At 48.3% G+C, this 21,894-nt stretch overlaps 1 protein-coding gene across 1 annotated transcript in view; it reads left to right on the forward strand.

The window, feature by feature from the left end:
* Positions 1-21,894, forward strand: part of VWA8 (von Willebrand factor A domain containing 8) — a 3,012,337-nt gene that overhangs the window by 945,503 nt on the left and 2,044,940 nt on the right. The window contains exon 13 of the mRNA XM_069639376.1: positions 443-603. Coding sequence (XP_069495477.1) covers positions 443-603 — 161 coding nt within the window. The remainder of the gene's footprint in view (positions 1-442; positions 604-21,894) is intronic.

A 21,894-nucleotide genomic window follows, 5' to 3' on the forward strand; every position in this document is an offset into this window, starting at 1 on the left:
TATCTATATTATGGATAGTGGGCGACACCCCCGCAACCCCTGCTCCTTTTATGCGGTGTAATGGGATTCTTTTTTTTTTTGTGCATAGGTTCCGCATTTGCCCCATACCAAAATTCTGACTGCGAGTCGGGGCAAAAGTGCAGCATTGTACAGGTCAGACTTTTAGAGTCGCCATTTTTGTACGATACAGAGAAACATCACATAGCACAATCCCGATGAAGCACGTATTCCATTGTGCCAGAGACGTGTAGAGTACGTTGTTTGAGAATGGATCTTCAACTGAACTCAAATATGATCAAAGGTGTTCACAAATACACTGTAGAAAATCAAACTACTTTTCATTTCACGATTGTGGTAACTGCATGGAATGTGTGGATTATTTTCAAGGTAACTTGATGTATTGAATGATTACAAATCTTCTTGTGTATTTCATTGTTCATAGGATATGACAGCTCGAGATCTGCTGCAGCAAAGGTTCACTCTTCCTAACGGAGATACCGCCTGGAGACCATCTCCACTCGTTACTGCTGCAATGGAAGGGAAGCTTGTAGTTTTAGATGGCATTCATCGTGTCAATCCTGGAACACTGTCTATTCTGCACAGGTCAGTCTCCTTGCTTTTGGAATTGCAATGGTGGTGTTATTTTAATTTCAAAAGGTGCCTTGCTTCCCAAGTGCATAATTAGGTTGTGTCTTCCCGGACCTGGTGAAACCCCCTGGGTGATCAGCAATACCAGGAAACCTAAGAAGAAGTTTAGGACAATTTACTGTTCCTTTTAATCAATATAAGAACAAAAGGTAGATATATAAATGCATTTAAGTAGCCCAAATTGTAATTGATGGTTCACTGGTCCAGAAATGACATCACACACGCAGGGTTGGAATTATTAAATCCCCATCGCAAAGTGTATTTGCTTGTGGCACTAGTATAGGTAACATCAAAAAAATAAATGAATACACCTGTCACTCATAAGTGTCAAATGTGCAAGTGTGGTTTTGCATAGGAGTTCATTTGTCAAATAACGACAAAAATATCTAAATCTGGAATACTTACTGCTAAAATGGAAATTCCTAAACACACACACATAGGGGGTAATTCATAGAATTCAGCGGACAAGTGGTGCACGCGGCTGGCGCACAGTGTGCGCGTGCGAATTACTGCGCCAGCCGCGTGCGCTAAAATCCATTTCCGCGCACAGCATATTCATGGATTTTAGCTTCCAAAACCAGCTGTGGTGCAGAGTGGCGCAGCGACCCTGCAGCAGCGCCAGTTACGCCCCCAACCCCTCCCTGTGCGCCATGCACAGCGCACAAATCCCGTACATAGCGCACAGGCCCCCAACCATGAAAACGCCTGTAAAACTCCCCGCGCACCCCTCCGAATACACGTGCCCCGCTGCACGGGAAGTGTCACACGCGATTGGAGCGGGGTACATGTATAACAGGGGTTTGCAGGAAGTTACACACGTGAAATGCCCTGTGCGAGTGGGGTATGTCTATTCCTGGGGTGCGCGGGAAGTTTCACACGCGATTGGAGAGGGGAACGTGTATTTCGGGGGTGCGCGGGAAGATTCCCACGCGATAGGCCCTGTGCGAGTGGGGTAGGTGTATTCCTGGGGTGCGCGGGAAGTTTCACACGCGATTGAAGATGGGAACGTGTATTTCGGGGTTGCGTGGGAAGTTTCACATGCGATAGGCCCTATGCGAGTGTGGTACGTGTATTCCTGGGGTGCGCGGGAAGTTTCACACGCGATAGGCCCTGTGCGAGTGGGGTACGTGTATAACTGGGGTTCGCGGGAAGTTGCACACGCGATAGGCCCTGTGCGAGTGGGGTACGTGTATAACTGGGGTTCGCGGGAAGTTTCACACGTGAAATGCCCTGTGCGAGTGGGGTACGTGTATTCCTGGGGTACGCAGGAAGTTTCACACGCGAAATGCCCTGTGCGAGTGGGGTACGTGTATAACTGGGGTTCGCGGGAAGTTTCACACGCGATGGGCCCTGTGCGAGTGGGCTACGTGTATAACTGGGGTTCGCGAGAAGTTTCACATGCGAAATGCCCTGTGCGAGTGGGGTACGTGAATAACTGGGCTTCGTGGGAAGTTTCACACACGATTTTGCTGTCAGAGCGGGGTACGTGAATTTCGGGGGTGCGCGGGGAGTCCTACACGTGAATTGGCAGTGTGGGTCCTCCCAGGTGTTCCCTGTACACCCTCCACGGCCCCTGCAGGCAGCACACACCACAGGGGACTACCCTGCACCCCTGGTCATGTCCCGCAGGCAGCTCATCCACCATGGGCATGCCCCCCAGCCAAGCCACATGTCACCTTGCACTAGTGATCTCCAACTCATGTCCTCCAGCACCCCCACCCCCCAGCAGTCAGGGGCACCTGCCAGCAGACCCCCACACATGTCCCCCAGCGGCCCCACCCCCCAGCAGTCAGGGGCACCTGCCAGCAGGCCCCCACACATGTCCCCCAGCACACCCACCCCCCAGCAGTCAGGGGCACCTGCCAGCAGGCCCCCACTCATGTCCCACTCATGTCCCCCAGCACCCCCACCCCCCACCAGTCAGGGGCACCTGCCAGCAGGCCCCCACACATGTCCCCCAGAACCCCCACCCCCCAGCAGTCAGTGGCACCTGCCAGCAGGCCCCCACACATGTCCCACTCTTGTCCACCAGCACCCCCACCCCCCAGCAGTCAGGGGCATGTGCCAGCAGGCCCCCACACATGTCCCCCAGCACCCCCACCCCCCAGCAGTCAGGGGCACCTGCCAGCAGGCCCCCACTCATGTCCCACTCATGTACCCCAGCACCCCCACCCCCCAGCAGTCAGGGGCACCTGCCAGCAGGCCCCCACACATGTCCCCCAGCACCCACGTCATGACGATCCTCAATCATGGGCCTCATGGCCACCCACACCACACCCCACGCCACCCCAGCCCAAAGACACAAACAAGTATTGCATCCACCCACAGAGAAATGGCCATTACATGATACAACCCGAATGGCAAGTATGTACATAAACACATGTCCGTCACACACACACAATGGGTGCAAGTGAATGTGAAAACCCATATCATGACATGCATGAAACCAATGAGAGAATACCACACATCGAAGTATGAAACAAAAATGTATTGAACACAACATGAATGTAATGAAAAAAAAATCAATAATGGGAATAATAAATAAAATGCAGCATGTCTGGAAAAAAATAAATATGAAATTAGAATCCAAAGAACTCCAAATGAAAATGTGTCCAAAGTCTCAGTCCAACAAAGCAAATCCAAGGGAAAAACATTTTATGAAATCCATTGCTCCATGGTGAAATTAAAATAAAAACAAGAAACATCCACTGTTCAACTGTATACAAATCACCAATCCAGGATCCATGAGCCCAACAAATGAAATGAAACCTACAGAAAACCCTACCTAATAATGAACTATGTACAAAAATGTGGTGCATTGTCCAAGCGGCCCAAAATAAACAAAAACAGAAAGGAAACCTAACACTATCTAACTATTTACAATGGCAGCGGGCTAGTCCGACGGCTCACTTATTAATGTCCCGGGCCAGGGCATCATCGAACTCCCGCTCAATGTCCTGGAGGCGGTTCTCTTCCATGGCTCCGAGGGTTCGCAGGGACGACGACATGTTCACCTCCAACTCCCTGCAAAATGCCTCGAGGCACTCGGCCCGCCTCAGGGCCCGCCGCATGGAGTTCTCCGCCCAGACCATTGTGAGCCGTGCCTCTTCCGCCCGCTGCCGCTCCGCATCTATGGCGTGGCCCAACCGCTGCCACACGGAAGACACTTGAAATCTGGGGTCCTCCTGCCCTATGGCCGATGCCTGCCCCTCCGATGTTGAAGGCCCCGAGCCATCATTGCTCCCACCATGTTGCTGCTGCTGTGCCCGTGCCTGCGCCCTGTCTCTTGCTGCCTGCATGTCCTCCTCCGGCTGGGGTGCAGTTGTCGTGGTGGCCACCCCTGCTGGACGTCCGACTCCCGACTGTGGCAGGGATGTGTCCTCCACCAGCCTGGCTGCTGGGTCAGGGGCAGCTCTACAGGGTACCCAGGTGACACATGGATGGGAAGATGGCATGGAGGACGACTGGCTCATAGGGGGGTCAGGTGAGGAGGGGGTCGCAAGAAGGTCCAGCACACAGAGGAATCCAACACCAGTGACCCGTCCCAGTAGGTCAATATGGTCAAAGAGGCAAGCGAGACGACGTGCAGTCTCTCCACGAAAAGACTGCAAGTCACCTCGCATGCCCCATTGACGCAACGCTATCCCACTCAGGACAGGCTCAACACGGTCCCGGATAGCCACGTCCGCAGGGAGAGGAAGGCCAGTTGTTGTGCGCTCATCCCCTCCCTGAAATCGGGTCTGGACGTAGTCATCCCTGCTGGTGCCAGATAATGCAGTGACAGGATCAGGGACAGGATTACACACAGGCACCTCCGCGGCAGCCTGTGCTGCCTCCTGTCCCTGCCCCTGCACTGCACCACTAGCACCAGTGGAATCCCCACCTCCAGACCCCGTGTCTTCGACGGCCTCCTCCTCCACCAAACCCTCCCACCAACCTGGATGACTACGGCCATCTTCCTCTGTTGGACCCTGTGGGGTCTCAGCTGCCCCTTCTGCTGCCGAGGAGTCCACCTCCGACCTCTGCCTCTTGGACCTACCCTCGGCAGCTGCGGCCTGGGATGCAGCACCAGATTCCTCACTCCCCGACGAGATGACAATCTGGGAGGGGAGCCGAGCCTTGCGTCTCCGGCTGGTGGTGCGATCCCTGCCGCTGTGCTCCACAGCACCCTCTCTGCCCTCTTCATCAGTTGACGCTGCAGACAGGGAGAGATAAAACACAGACATCAGGGCACTGTACAATGGACTGATACACACATGACAGTTGCACATGAGTGGCAGTGTCATACTTCAGGCATCACACTCCACGACACACATGCAATTTCAACTCACACACATGAGCATTTCCACAGCAATATTGCACCAGGCAGCAACATCCATACACATACAACAGCATGAACAGCCGAAGGTGAGCCTGACATCACATGAAACACAGGGAGTGCGCTAGACACGCACACACGCCACCACACTTACATGCATGTCTACATCTCCTCCAACTGTCGCAGTGATGCGATCGCCATACATGTCACATCTGGCATTCAGCCTTCTACATATCAGTGTCACGTGCATCCATGTTGCATCACAGTTGCACACTTGTCAAATACACACACATGCACATGTACACAGTGCAGATACATGCAGCAGGAACCACCATCCATGTGTGACACCACAACCATGCCAACGTACATACACAGAAATTCAAACGTGTGCTACCACACCTGCATTTGCACAGCATGCTTACCAACACATACACCATCGATGTGTCTCACACCTAAGAGGACTCACATGTGGCAGCCTCACGCCCCTGTTCATACACATCCCTACATGGCCCTACGAAAACACATGTGCAACCTGCACACTACTGGCACACCACCACACGCACAGCGTCCAATCAGTATGCATGTACACTTACCGCTCGACTCCAGACGGGTATGCCTCTCAAGGACCTGGACGTGGAGCGCTGGGCATATGTGTTCCAGGACCCTAATCTGGTGGTCGGACAGGTGGCCCCGGCGCCCCTTGTTGAGGGTCCTGGACATGAAGTCCTCCCAGCGCTTCTTGACATGGTGTAAGTGGCTGACTGCCACCCCCTCCGCGTGGGTGGCAGTCACGATGTCCATCCAGATCCTGGTCTGTCCTTCTTTGTCGGCGTGCAAACTTCCAAAGAGGGCATCATACTGCCCTAGGACTTGCTCCACCAGGACACCAACTTCCCTGGCACTGAAGCTGGTGACCCTCTGCCTCTCTGGCTGGGGGTTGCCAGTGGTGCCAGATGGTGTTGTGCCCAACATGGCAACCCCAGGGGCAGGAGTGGGTGGGCAACTGGGTCATGGGGCTGGGCTGTGGAGCGATGGTATCCCAGTCGGGAGTCTTCGGTTCCAGCAGGGGTGGTCACAGCAACTGCACCCCTGGCTGACGTGCAGGCAGCAAATAGCAGGGCACATAGGCAGCAGGCAGTCAGGCAGCAGCAGATGGCAGGTGGGAGCGTGCTCGGGGCTCTGGGGGGCAGTAATTTGGCCTTCTGGGCAGGAGCGTGGTCTTCCGTGTGTTGTTGCGTGGCCAGCTTGATATGGAGTGATTTGGCACGTGAAAATCTTGCACGTCAGCGTGTTATTCGAGGAAAGGCCCTTCGCGCGTAAGTGCGTCAGCACACGTACGCGGTTTCATTGGACCAAAGGCCCTTAGCGCGTAAGTGCTTCTGTGACGTGACTTGCGCGGGCGTTTCCCTCGTAACGTGGGCATAGTGGTTCAGCGTGCGTGGAAAAACTGCACGTCCGCGTGTGGATGCGTGTAATCTGAGGAAAGGGACTACGCGCGTAAGTGACGTGACGCACGCGGGCGTTTCCATCAACATGGGTGCATGTTCATCGTACACGTCCAAAAACTGCAGGCCCGAGTGTCAGCTCGTGTAATTGGAGGAAAGGGCCTTAGCGCGTACACGCGTAAGTGACGCTGTACGTGTGGGCCACTTTAAAAGGTACATGTAGGACCCCATTCCCTTGTACGTGCTTTTCGTGGAGAGCAAGTGGGTGAATTCTGTACTTCTTGTCGGTTCACATGCGATTACTTCACAGCGTTTCAAGTTCGTACTCCCTGTTACCTCTGACAGCATTCTCTATTTTTTTTGGGCCTGTTTCCTCAAACAGCGTACAGTTCTTCTTTTGGCGGGGGTGTTGCCTACGCGCACACGTGCTTTTTTTTCACGTTGTTTTTCCAGGCAGACGGTGAGTCGCGCATGCATTTAACAACTGTGCTTGCCCCGTGTGTTGCGCACCCCTTCAGAGGTCATTGTAAGCTGCGTGTAACACGCGTACGCTTGTTTTTGTGTTTCTGGTGCCACAGCATAGTGCGGGTTCATTTTTTCATGCACATGGTCTACGAGGGGTTGCGTGCACGTTACTTTTTGTTTTTGGGGTGCCTGTGCGTTGCGCGACCCGTCATCTTCCCCCAGGGGTCACAGACCGCCTTGCTAGAGCACTAGGGTACGAATTCCATCTAGTACCCTACCCCTTTTACCCCCAATTGCCCAGGACAATTGTTTACTGCAACTCCCATACACACAACAACATCAGTGCCATGGTTGGGAGGTGACCTAGCGGTAAGGGAGGCAAAGGTGGCCGACCTCCAAAAGGTGGGCGTGGTAGGCAGAGCGACAGCAGTTCTCCCACAATGGCATAGCCGTGCAGGCCATGAGCCTAAGGAGGGTTTTTTTTTCTCGCAACATCCACGCAGGTGGGTGTTGGTGTGCACCCTGTCCTCGAACCTCCTGGGTGGCCTCCCCACCCCCCGTACCCCAAATGGCAATTTTTGATTTTTGATTTTTTTTTACAGTGTGTTGCCTTGTATGGGCTTGCAAAGGGTGTGACCAAGTGACAGTGAATTACACAGTGACGTTGGGCTCCCATGAGCTGTGTGGGCAGTCTGTAGTCAATACTGTGTAGACATCCCTAGTGGATATTGTTGTATTGTACACTGCATGGTGTATTGATATGTGCTTGTGCATCCATGTCTTCCTCCTAATCTGCAGGTTCTTTCCTCATGTCTTCACAAGGCCGTCTACTTTGCTGATGCAGTTCATGTTGTATGCAGTACACTGAGACATTTGCGTGGCATTTGTAAGGGATCGATGTGCTGGCATATTCAGGTTGTAAGACTACCACTACTTGAACTTAGTACTGTCATGTTTTTGCATTTTTCCTTGGTGTGTTGCAGCATTGTGTTGGTGGTAGGTATTTGGTAATGTGTGCTGTTAGTTATACATTTCTGAGAGCATATTGTGTATGGGCAGTTTCCATTAGGGACAGTGTACTTTGTGACACTTGTGTCAGGTCTTGTGCATTGCTTTGTTTGCTTTCACATTGCATGACATGCCATGGTGTGTTTGGTGGTGGAGCTGGGGAGGGGTTGGGTAACATGGCACTGTTCTCATGTTGTATTTAGCAAGGGGGTAATGAATTTAGCAGCATAGATGTATGTCTTTAGATGACACAGCATTGGTGGTGTTTGGGTAGGTAGGGATGCACACAATGTAACACTTCCTGGTGACCAATCTCAGGATGGTATGGTTGTGACAGTTGAGTGTCCCTTATGTCATCATCATTGATTGTCAGCTGGTATATGCCAGGGCTGTGTGCACTCCACAGGGGTGTGATTTTATGTGAAGTAATTAGCCACCAGCTGTGTACGGGCTGCCTCACCACGTGCCCTTTCCCCTCCCATGCGCAGCGGGTGTGCATGTGGTTGGGGATGTGGGGGCACCACCATGTCCACCGGCAGGCCCCGGCGTGTTGCAACGTTGTGCAGGACACATGCTGCCACTATGATCCTGCACACTACTGGGGGAGCATATAACAGCTGCCCACCAGAGCGGTCAAGGGAGCGAAAGCGTGACTTGAGCACACCGAATGTGCGCTCCACTATGCCCCGGGTTGCAATATGGGCTGTGTTGTATTTTACCTCGGGTGGGTGGTGGGGTTCAGAATTGGCAGCGTCATGTACCCACTACCCTCAGAGGGTAGGCACTGTCCCCTGGGGAGGTGGTGATGGGTATCATTAGTGGGGTTGTGACATTACTCAGTATCTGACATGCATGCATGTACAGTGGTATTTATACTCAACAAGCAGCCATGTATCGCCATGCCGCCCAGCTTCTAGGTCCCGGTTTAGGGTTGACATTCTGTAAATGAAACTGTTGTGGGTGGACCCTGGATAGTTTGCATATACTGAAGTGCTGATTCCCTTGGCATCACATGCTACCTGCACGTTGATGGAATGCCAGTGCTTGCGGTTTCTATAGATGTGCTCAGATGCCCTGGGGGGACGTAGAGCCACATGGGTGAAATCAATGGCACCTAGCACTTTGGGGAATTGTGCCACCCAGTAGAAATCCTGGAGGGCAGCCTGCCTTTCTGCAGGTGTTCTGGGCAGGTTTATGGGCCTGCGGACTGATGGGCATGCAGTCATGATGGCCAACACCTGGTGTAGGCAGCGTGACTGTGTGGCCTGTGACACCCCCCCACTATAGCACTTGTCCCCTGAAATGGTCCAGTGGCCAAGAAGTGCAGTACATTGAGGACCTTCTCCGGGGGCTGAGTGCTTGGGAGCACAGGGTGGGTGATGTGAGGTCATCTTCCCACTCACTCACCAGGTCGAGTATTATGTGAGGTGGAAACCTGTACCTCCCATACACCTGGTCATCAGGCATCCCAAAAAGGCTGGTTCTGGGTGTAAAAATTCTGGGCTTGACTATCCTCCTCCTCCTCCTGCAGTATCCCACGACCACTGCTGCTAGGAACGGTATATTCATCTTGGCGTCTGAGCTTGTTTGTTGTTTGCGCGCACTTTTATGCTGCACGGGTCCACGTACGCCTGCTTCCTGCTGGCATACGTGTCTCCGGATTTGCGCGTCTTTTTTGGCGCACGCATTAGCAACGTTCGTTTCCATGAATACGTGTTGTAGACGCGCGTGTGGGCTTTCCGCGCATTTGCCTCCTGTACTTCCCCCGTGACGCCCACATTTTCATGCGTTGTTCCCCATTCCGCGTGTTACGCCCCCTGTTCCGCCTACTTTTGTTGTGTGCGCTGCGCTATGTGCGCTTTCGCTGTGCGCTTAGCCCACGCTGTTTGGAGACGTGTGCGCCAGCGTGCGCCACGCAGAATTTTAGCGCACATCCAGGGATGTACACGCGCATGGACTTTCATGAATCGCTGTGCGCGGGTTTCGCTGCGATTTTCGCACTTGCACTGCGATTTGCACGCTTTTGCACGCTTGCGGCGAAAATTTCAGCGCACATTAATTCCATGAATCGGCCTAATATTTGGGTACAGCATGCATTTACACATACCTTCTTGAAATGGGGAAGCTGTGGTTATTTCAAGTTTGTGTATATATATTATGCCTTCGCGTTAGTGCAAGGCATAGTTAAGGTTAAGATGGAGTGGCGTTTCAGAAAATGAATTTTCACAACAACGTTTGACTGCTTGCATGAAAACATATGAAGAGTAGACCCTGAGTAACTGTCTCTCTCTTTCAGTACCATTTAAAACTCACAAATCCATCTTAGTCACCGGAATACCAGCTTCCGCGTTAGTTGGCTCCAGGAGTAAACAGACGACAGTAAGGGCCGACCAGATTTTGGGAGGAAAGCCTGTATGAATCATGTGTGTTCATGGAGATCAGCAATCTGTCCTCGAACACCAGTCACTATTAATATCAGGGGTAGAGAAACAATCGCGAATTCAGCGGTAGTCCCAGGACTCCCTGAACAAACAAGTACTGACTTTCCTCGATTTGATAAGCTATTGGAAGAAATAAATCAGTCCCCGGTAAGCAACTCACCCTATGATACCTGGGAAGAAGGGTTTAAAACAAAGGCTCCTATTTGGACATGGCATAAACATCCCTGTAGTGACTCTATGTGAGGTCAACAAGACCCGGGGTTTGAGGTAAATTCAGAGTGGGAAGTCAGTAGCATTAGGGGAAGGGTATGTGATGATTCACAAGGTGTTATCACTTCTCCCTAAGGGGAAGCCCCTTCTCATGAGGTAAGGGAGGTGAGGCTGCTACCCAATAGTGCCCTATGGGTGGTTGGGACACCCCCCTCTGTGGATAAGGATGACCACCGTGGGTGCAGCCCTTGCAATTCCATCACCCACACACATTCCCTAGTCCTACAATACACATGTAACCCTTCCTTAGAGAGCAAACATATTTACTATTGCCATAGTGATGAAACCAGCCAAGTAGAAAGGATCAGGACTAGGAAGAACATCAGAGGTATGAAGATTACACCTTCAAGTACTTTCCACAAGGTGGCTCACCGGCATCAGGAAGAGCACCAGTGATCCTACACTGAAGGTGTTGACGATAGGTGAAGGCGGGACCAGCCTGACATAAAGAAAACTGAAGACAGACTTGAGGTTGTCTTTGAGGAGCAAGGAACCCAGGAGATTCGAATTCTGACAGAAGCAGGCAGAACTGCAGATGCGCGAAAGGCTGTGAGAGCCAAACGGGGAGCCTGAGGAGCCTGACTTGGAAAGACGAGCTCTGGCATACCCTTGGCCAGGTGGACCGACGGGTCCCACCGAGATGCAGAGACCGCAAATGTGGGAGATTGGTGAGAACGCAGTGGTGTCTTCCTCATTACAGTGAGAAAAGGAAATCCACTGACCACCAGAGAATGGTCTGGGACCCAAACGTAGGGATGGAAAGCATCAGAGGAAATCTTCCTTGTTACAGTGGGAGAAGGAAAACCACTGATCACCAGAGAAGGTCTGGGACCCATACAAGATTTGAGAACAAGTCAAAGTAACAAAGTGTGCGTACATCTTGAAAACATTGAGAAAGAAATACATCAAGCCATACCAGGGGAGGGAATCATTCTCCTGGTACCACATCAGGGGTTCGGATAAAGATGCCAGGGGAAGGGAGTCATTCCCCCTGGCCTTGTGTTGAACTGTGCCACAGCATACCAAGAGAAGGTAGGCATTCTTGTGGTCATAAACAGAGACTTTAGCCAGAGACGTCAGGGGAAGGGAGTCATCCCAACTGGCCTTATTGAACTGTGCCACAACATACCAAGAGAAGGGAGGCATTGTATTAGTCCTGATCAGAGAGTAGAGATAAAGAAGCCAGAGGAAGGGAGTCATTCCCCCTCGCATTTTTGTGAAGTGTACCAAATCATACCAGGGGAAGGGAGGCAATCCCCCCTGGTTCTATTGAAGAATATAAGGAGTCACACCAGAAGAAGGAAGACATTCTCCTGAATGTAAAGTTGTACCAGGACTAGGTGAAACCCGCAAGCCAGGAGAAGGGAGCCATTACCCCAGGTTATTTTGGTTTGAGAGAACACTCTTTTTGAACATTACCCAAAAAGGAAAAGGGAGCCATTCTCCTTAAAGAAGGAACTTTTTGTTAGTTTACCTTTCAGCTATATAGTGTGAGGGCTAGAAGCAGGTTTTGACTGTTTCATGTCATTGTATACATACCCCTTTTATCCCTGCCCCTCTATAGTTCGATGAGTTTTTTTGATGAACTTTGTTCAGTAAAAATTCTGTCGTCAAACGGACGTTGTACCATTTTGACACAGTACGGTGGAGTTTACGTTGACAAACATTCTGACAGACCCTTTTAGTAGTAGTTTTGAGACAGGGAACCCCCTATTAGAAGTTGGGGATAGTAAGGACCTTTTCACACAGAAATAAGTCTATAACCAAAATCATGCCACATTTGTGTCTGTCTCCTTCTTTGACACCCTTACAATGTACGACATATACTTTTACAACAAATGTTCCAACCACCTTCATACACATACGCTAAGTGCACATAACATGTAGACACCCGAGAGAGATCGTGGTGGAAAAGCCAGAGTGCAGGGCACTCAACCTATTTTTCTTTTTGAATGTTCAAAGTGGTTGGACCAGTTTAGTGAATAGGTTTGGACCGAGGACTATTTTATTTTGCACTATCGAAAAGCATCTTAGTTTAGTTTTGTTAGGAAGATAACTTCCTTTTAGTAATATGGTTAGTTTTTCATTTCCTTTTTCTTTAAATAAAATTACATTTAAACCATGTCTTCTGGTCTAAGTCTTCCTTCTGGCTTGCCACATCTCCTACAACACATGCTCCCACAACACACACGACACACAATCTTATGACACACGCTCTTACAACACAGAAACTTACAACACATGTACTTACTACTCATATACTTGTGCATGTGCTGATATGCAACATGCTCTTGCGCCACACACACCTATACTACATGCTCTTACCACACAAGCTAGTATTACAACAAACACTCAAAATCAATAATCACGTAATCATAAAAAGTTGGGAATTATTTGGAAAATCAACTTCTTTTACAAACAAGTTTTGTTTAAACCAGCAACACCTTAAATTCAACAAACATCAGAAATAATATTTGCTAAGGTAACAACATAATACAATGTATTAATACATTCAGAAAATAGTATATTAAAATTAAATATCATGGTAACCTTAACTCACCGACATATTTAAAAGCATACAATACTACCCTAAAATGAGAACTATTTAAAACATAAAAACAGGTAATCGTATAAAATATAACAACATTCAAAAGTATGTAAAATGTAAACCTATATGTTAAAAGAAAGCGTAAAATATTTTGGTAATACAAAATGACTATATGACAAACTTAAAATATATATACAAGCATAATTCCTCCAAAAAAGTGCAATTAAAAAAATACACAGAATGTTTTTTAAATCTACAATAACAAAATATTTACATAAGCATTGAAGTGTTATACTTTACATAAACAACAATATCAATTAACAAAGTACCTGGATTTTAAAACCTTAAACTATCACATTGAACAGAGGCAGAGTGATGCCTGCATCCAGGTTGAGTGAGATACACAGGGCTTTACTTTTGCATCAACTTCCCCAGGCACACAACGTTGAGGTCTTTCCCTAAGAATCAGGCTACTGTTCAGGCTGTTGCAGTGGCCCCAGTTTTTGAATGTCAATGATATCCACACCCCGCACACGCAGAGCTTCAGAATAAAGGTCAGCGCTTCATTGGTTAGATATGACAAAGGTACTATAGCTCACAATAGACTCACACATGGGTACTTATTGTTTCTTTATTTGTTTTAGGTCATGTCATGACATATGTCAATGTTAATTGTGCTTTGCCCTGAAGAAGGCTGGGTCGATGGTACACAAGTTGGTAGCCCGACTAACAAATTCATACATTGAACATTTATTCAAGTAGACTTAGCCATAGCCACAGAATTTATTGAACGTGTGGCCAGCTGAATAATGGGGTACCATATGCAAAATCTGGGCCCAGGGCTGACATCCAACACAGCCCGCCATTACCGAATTTGGTCAACATTGCATCTTTGCACATTCCACTGCATATGTTTGCACATTAGAGTGAGGTTTTGCACTTATATGTAAATGTTGTTTTGAGTGTATATCTAGGTTTTGTTTGTTTGATGTCTGTGTCAGGTGTACGTATGGTGTGCAAGTGAGTGTATGTGTAAGGTATGACGTTAGTTTGCAGATCACATTGACTGCATTCATTTATTTTGTTCTTCTCAACATTGTGATGTTTCACTCTCCAAAAATCATTGACATTCTGCTACTGATTTTTTGTTCTTGTTGTTACATATTCTGTATATTTACAAATGTGTTGATTTCTCCATGTATCTCATTGCTTGTTTTTCTCAACATTATGTTTAATTGATAAATAAAATTGTAAATGAAATTATTCGAAATAGCTCACCTAGGCAGTTGTTTTTGTCTCTAGGTTTGGTAGTCCACAAATGCCTGTGCCTGTAATTTGTTGCATAGAGGACCCCAGGTTTATGTTGCCCACCAGCAACAAAATGTCCTTAGCATCCAAATTGATCGACCGAGAGTAGGGAAGTCTAAACCAACCTCCTTTACTCAATGCTGGTGTATTTGATCCGGGTGCAGTTTTTGCCTAAAGTGTGATGCCCTGGCTTCACCGTGTGTGGACCGCTGATTTTCTAGTCTGATGGTCAGTCGGCTGATCACTCTGCCTACATAATCCATCCAGTGTGAACCACTGATGCCTGCAATTAGTTTCACTAGCTTTTTTAAGATAGAGCCAACCAGTCAGGTGTCTGGCAGTGTCACACTGACCGGATGCCTCGTCTGTGGCTCTACTCCAAGGCTGTGTGGGCCCGCAGGTCACAGGCAGCGTGTAACAGCAGTGAAACAGATCAGCATGACAGCAGGTGGGCTGATTTCTCCCAGGGCTCTTTTCCCAAGATGAAAGATGAGGTTTCTTTTATACATTTATATTTGGACTGCACATTTGCATACTACTTTCATTAGCAAATGAAAATAAGGCAGTGCAGTGTTATTTTCACATTTCTTCCAACCCCTGCACAACTTCCATCCCAAACATTAGTTCCCACCCTTGTTCCCAACCTAGCAGCATGGTTGCACAAGTGTGTTGCCCACTGCACTGCTGGCAGTGGATGGCTTGCTTCATTTTCCTATATCGTGCTATGCACCTTACTGGCTACAGTTTTATGTGGCCTAGATCTGGTCCCTGGGCCTCATTTGCTGAAATCCTGCAAACTTAAGTGGCAAGTATTTGCACTTATTAAACTGGAAAGAGAACATGATTAAATTTCCAAATATCTACTCCCCATGCAAAGTTCGACTGTGCATAGCCAGAGGTCATGCACACCATTCCCGGCCAAAGCGTGCAGTGCTTTGTAGTGGGGTGTAGGCTGGGGTAGTGGTCTCAAATTGGTCTTTCTATGCATTTTTTCATAGGGCAAAATTTGCTCTCATCAACAGAAAAAATACTGGATTGCTGGACACCAAAATAACGGGAGACGCTGGTGCTCCCCTGATCATCTTGTGCAAATAATGTGTTGATTTGTTTAATTCTCCTCTGTTCAAGGTGCATTGAACCAAAAGACAGTAATAAATACAACAACAAACAATAACGGATCAGGGTTGAAAGCCAGAGATCCAAATGTTCGGAGAAAAGACAGAAAATTATTTTTCTGAAATAACCTTCACTCTTTTTTCCCCTGAACATTTCTGACTTGGCCCCGGCCCACACCCACACAATCCCACCACACTTCCACCCCCCTACTTACTTTGCGGGTGCCGACTTGCAGTGTCCCTGCAGCGCCTGTTCCCTTTCAGCCTCCAAAACTCTTATTTATAACCTTAGCCTGAGTTGCCAGCCTCTGAACTTTTGTTTTAAAACACTATTTATCTTCACAGAGGATGCTCTCTCAACCAAGGTGAATTCTAAATAGGTAACAATAGAGACAACCTCCAAAACATCTGTCTTAAAATGCCATTTGAAGTTATTACAAGAGCTCTTTCTCGTTGTGGCCATCCTCATTATCTTGGATTTATCAGCATTAATTTTTAGATCGTTTGCATCAACATCATTTTGTAATTCCAGCAGTTGTCTTTGGAGACACAATGGGTGTTTGGTCAATTAAGACTAGATCATTAGCATAAAGGAGTCTCATACAAGGAAGTGTACCTAAGCAGGGTGAGAATGCTCTGACATGGATTAGTAGATTACCAATATTCGAAATAAATAAATGAAAAAGGGTCTCTGCTAAAATACATACTTGCTTCAAACCACGTTCAGTCAGAATCCGCTCTGACAACCTACCTTCTCTGTCTAATCTAACCTGCATAGAAGTAGTTGTGTGCAATGCTCTTATTATTTCTACTCATTAATGAGAGCAGCCACACATTACCGGCTGTGACCATAATAGCAATCTGTTCACACTGTCAAAGGCAAGAGGAAAATCCATAAATGTATAATGTCAATCCCTTGAATAAGGCTTAATTAATTCAAACGTTATTGAGAATTCCAGATTGAAAAATGACATTCCTCCCACTACTGGTAGCCCAAAGACAGAGTTGATCCCGAACAATGGAAGCAAAAACTGTGCTTGGGGCGTCCAGCAGGGCTATTGGCCTATAATGTCTTGGATTAAGCGTATCCCATCCCTTCTTTTGTATACAAAAACAATCTAATTAGTCCAATTTGGAGGAAGGCATTTCTCTTGAATAACCTGAACAAACATCATAAATAGTATTTGAGCCAACATGGAGGGGTGCCACCTTTTAGTATGTCATTTGATAAGCCATCTCAGCCTGGAGCCGTAGAAGGTCTGCTGTTAGAAATAAAGCCAACAACATCATCTCTAGTAAAGGGCAAAGGCTAAGAAGTCAGTTGGAAAGTTCAGGCTATAATCACACAATTCACCTTTAGCCTAAATACTCTGAAAATACTTAACCCAAACATTTTCAGCAGTTGGGTTCTTTTGGGCTGAGGTCTGATTATCTGCTACTTTCTTTTAGAATTCTTCATATCAACGCTATTAGCATAGTTTCAGAATCTCGTTGATAAAAGGCGATTCTGTATTCTCTAAGGCAATTTGGGAGGAGATGGCTGTTGGGGAGGTGTGGTGATGGAGGGACGCAATATTCTTCCCTTGCATGTGAAGAAGACCCTATAGTTCCTAAATTCCTGATAGCAGGCTGTCATTATGCAAATCCCTCCAGTTGTAAAACTCTAAAACTTCTTCTTGACAGATATTCTAGGCAGGATAACATTCACAACTCGTGTACATAACACACACATAACACCTCCTGACTTTAATGGTCTTGTGATGACTACAAATTCCAAACATGGTCACATCAAAAATCCTATAAGTATTATGGTCTCCAATTCCCATAACGACTCCAGTACTGGTACGTGGAAAAGGAAAAGGGAGTTAATGGGGAGTAGAAGGAACACTGAACTGAATTCGCAGGCTAGTCATTATGAAAATGTTCAATTACGCTGAACATTTAAAAATGGTGTCCACTTTTTTCGATGAGAGAGAAGACAAACGGAGGCAGAAGGAAGCGAAGCCACAGAAGAAAACAGAGGTGTGAGAAAGAGCCACGGTGAGGGAACAGGGGTTCCTGTGACAAACCAAAGGGTGCCTCACCCATTAGTGCTCAGGGACCTGTCATCCAGGTGGCCAGGAAACGGCCATCACTTTTGGATCCAGTTCGTGGAGGTGGAACAGTGCGGAAGGATCACCTGGGTGAGGGGTCTTCGGGGAGTGGGGGTGAGACACGGTATTCCCCTCTTTTTTGCTCATCTACCCCAACCTATTTTTTTAGGATTTTTCGAAGTCTCAACTGCCCCTCCCCCTTTTTACACAAACGCTGGGCAGAGGAAGAGGGTGACTGAGAGTAATCAGACTAACTCTCACATCGTACTGGACATGTCCCGTTATTCAGGTCAGGCCCTTTACACTAAGTGCAAACACCTGATACCAGTTAGCTATCCTCACATGAATAAAAGGCGACACCTAAAAACACACTCTGAGCAAGGCGGAACACGAGTACCAGCAGAACTTCCGGGACGAAGGCACACCTGCTGGAGCAGAGCAACGGACCAAGGGACTAGAGCAGCAGGCCGAAATTCCCAAAGGTTCCCTACTGGAGGTCGTTGCCTCCGACAGACCGCAAAAGAGACGCGGAGAAGGCCAGATCCTACAAGTATTGCATTGTGTTTCAAAGACGCCAGCCACCCTCCCGGGTGAACGCAGAGATGGGGAGGTGAGTCCAAGCCTGTGGTACTAACCTTGACTCGTGAATTGGAACTAGCAAAACAAGAAAGCAACACACACAGCCGGTGAGTTGGCAAGCAACCGTAGAGACTGGTGTGGGTTAAAGCATATGAAGAAGCAATATTATATCACAAGTGAAGGCTGCACGCATGCGGATGAGACACGAAGAAAGGCAGACCTGTGAATGAACTTTGAAGTAAAAGGCTTCTGTGAGATTAGCGATACTAAGTAACAGAGTGGTCCAGCAAAAGGAAGTAGCCCATTTGAAAGTCTCAGTGAAAGGTACATTGTTTTAAGCTATAAAGTGAGCAAACAGCAAAAGTGATTTTTTTTGGGTCCAAGTGGTCCTGTGGTGGTCTGTAAAGAGAGCCATGCACATTTGAAAGTCTTCAACATCCGAAAGGTGTCCGAGCCCCATTGAGGGGGACGCAAAGTACAATAAGCTTGGGGAATGGAGGGGGCCTGGCCAGCAGCCATGCAGTGAGGCTGTATTTGTTTGGAGCTTCCACATGATCCTGTTACCAATGATTTAAAACAGTGCTACGAGCGCTTAAAGCACCTTTTATTTACAGCACCTCGTAGCAGAGCCTGTCAGGCGTAGCGAAGAGATGTAAAACGGAAAGCCTGCAGACACAGAGATTGAGGGTCAGCTTGGAGGCATGACATTGAAAATGGCAGCCGTGGCAGAACCGGCAAATTGAAGTGGTTGAGCGTCCAGGCTGGAGGATTAGCGCAGGCTTTATACGACGAGTGGGGAAGAGAGAGGGTGCCAAAAGCTGCTGAAGCACTGTGGCTGGCAGATGATATCCCCTTGGGGGCAGAAGGAGCCATACAGAGGAACGCCTGATACTGCAAGCAGCGTTGAGGAGCCCTGCAGGTGAGGAGACAGCGGGGAAAGCGAGTGCCCGAGAGCTGACGAGGCAGCTTGCTGGGGGCATAATGTCAGGAAGCCTGGCCCGGCGCAAAGATCAGGTGCACTGACGACAACGCAACCGGGCGAGTCACTGCATAGAACATCATTGAGGCATTGTGAGCCTGAGAGGGACCGGGCTGGCACAAGCGAGCACCTGGCGGCCAGCGGGCGCTCGGGAATTTGATTGATGCAGTGCAGGCAGGGGACGCACAGCCACATTGATTCGCACCTGAGGCCCACCAGAGAAACGCCTGGCAGAGGGCATACATCAGAGACACCGGAGAGATCTGTTTCAATTTATTCTCTGCTTTTCTCTCCCTTTTTAAAACGAATTATTAGAGTGCCATCTATGTTAAGCGCTCACCGCTGTCTGCAAATAAGTGGGGCTTTTACTTTAGAATTGTCTAATATTCTTTTAAGGGAGTGTATATCTTTTAGTGACCGTGTTTTTGAATTGCTTACTATTAGTGCCTGTGTGTTTTTCTAGATGTGGTTTTAAATAAATAATTATATCTCTTTTACACCAAGCCCTGGTCAGTGTTTACTTGTTCTACTGTGTTCTCTTGACCTATTGTGAATACTCTGTATACTGCCTAACTCTTCTTGAGGGAAGTCTGACTGCTCAGCCACAGCTACCAAGTGAATCTGTGTGGTACAGACTGCTACCAAGTAGGTTTACTGCCAAACACCTGTAGTCCTAAATCTTTTGCAGTGGTCCCAGAGGGAACTGCACAGGTTTCTGCCTAACACACCTGTATACAGGGCACAAAAGCTGGTTGGATGTGACAGGAGTAGGTCAAGGGGAAGAGAAAAAACGGGCAGTGGGACACATGAAGCCTAGTAAGATGGGCCAGGATATGGCTGAGGACCTAAGAGTAATCATCCGGAACGTTCGGGGTCTTAACACTTATCTTAAGAGTTTGCAAGTGCATGTGTATTTGAAAAGGATGGGGATACGGGTTGCATTGCTGCAGGAGACACGTCTCACGGCGGAGTGACAATCCATGATTGCTAGGAAACAGGGAGAGAAGCTGTTTGGCTCCATTTATTCAGCATACACCAGGGAAGTCGTGAGAACGTACGTCCCCTTTCAATTGCTCGGGTCCAGGAGCGATGACGAGCAGAGAATGGTACTAGTGCATTGTCTCCTGGAAAATAGGGAAGTTTTCTTCATAAACATGTATGCCCCAAACCATGATGCTGGGGTTTTCTTTCAGTCCCTGGAGGCGCGCCTGCCTATTTACTGGGGCGCTGCCTGGGTCTGGGGAGGGGACTTTAACTGTACTCAACCCTAGCCTAGAAGGATCCGATGGCAAACACCGTAACCCGGCACTGCCGGCTATGGCCTTGAGCTCGTTGCTGCAGCATCTGGGGTTGGTGGACATTTGGAGAGAAAAGCACAGTGAGGGGCGCGGCTATTCCCATTATTCGGCCCCACATGGCGTACACACGCGCATGGATTACTTGTTTGCTGGGAAAGAGCCCCGGGGAGAATTTGCGGCAATAGATTATAAGGCTAGAGTTGTTTCAGATCACAACCCTTTGATATTGATATGTCAGCGAACGAGGCCGAGGTCTCTGATTCCTACTTGGCGACTGAGAGCCGAGGCCCTGTGGGATGACACCTTTCAGGAATATCTTGAAGAGAGGATAGAGGAATTCTTTGACACTAACGATGGAAGCGTTACTAGGGCAAGCACCCTTTGGGATGCTTTCAAAGGGGTTATATAGGGGACGGCGATTGGGAAGATGGGTTGCCTTAGGAAAGAGGTCACAGAGAGTCTTAAGCATATTGAGGAAGCTATTGCTGTGGTGCAAGGGGCAGTGGGGGGGAGGCAGTGACACTGGTGACTGAGACAAAAATACATGGCAGTGTGGGAAATACTGGGTAGATTGGATTATGCTAAATATATGCAGAGATTGCACGCAGAGGGAGACAATCCTAGAAGACTGTTGGCACCGGTGTGTAGGAGGGAGGAGCCGAAGGACATGATACGTGCCATCTGAGATGGGGAGGGGAACATAGTACAGAAGCAGGAGGGGATTAACAAGGTCTTTTCGAGATTCGGTGCGACTCTATATGCAGATGACCGTACGTAAGTGGAAAGGGATAAAGGAGAGGCGTTGGCCCAGATCAGTCTGCCCAGACTGAGCGAGAATCAGGCAGACATGTTGAATGCATCGCTAACCCTAGAAGAAATTAGGGTGGTAATTGTGGCACTTCCGACGACCAAGACACTGGGACCGGACGAACTACTGGGGGAATTTGTTCTGAGTATGTAGAGGCAGGTATAATGATTGATGGAGTGGGGCACTTGATTTCTCTGTCCACAGACAACGTGCTGCTGTATGTCAATCAACCATCAAACAGCGGATCAAGTTCAAATCAATGTGCATAACGCACAGAGCAATCCACGACCAAGGTGCGGAGTTCCTTAGAAGAAAAGTAAACGTAAATAACACTACAAGGCCAGTTTGGAACTCAAATCATACAAGAGAAACCTCAGAGGATCCTCATTCCCTCACCTCGCCCCAAAGACCTGGAACGAACTACCAAAGAACATACGCAACACAAGAGATCACCTACAATTCAGGAAACTCCTCAAATCCTGGCTCTTCACCCATAACTAGAAAGAATGCCCACAAGGACATACACAGCGGAACCAGGCTGAGAGAGGAACCTATTCCGATTCCCTAAGCC

This window comes from Ambystoma mexicanum, chromosome 7q, assembly GCF_040938575.1.
Source record: "Ambystoma mexicanum isolate Mex_15411 chromosome 7q, UKY_AmexF1_1, whole genome shotgun sequence".
NCBI lineage: Eukaryota > Metazoa > Chordata > Amphibia > Caudata > Ambystomatidae > Ambystoma > Ambystoma mexicanum.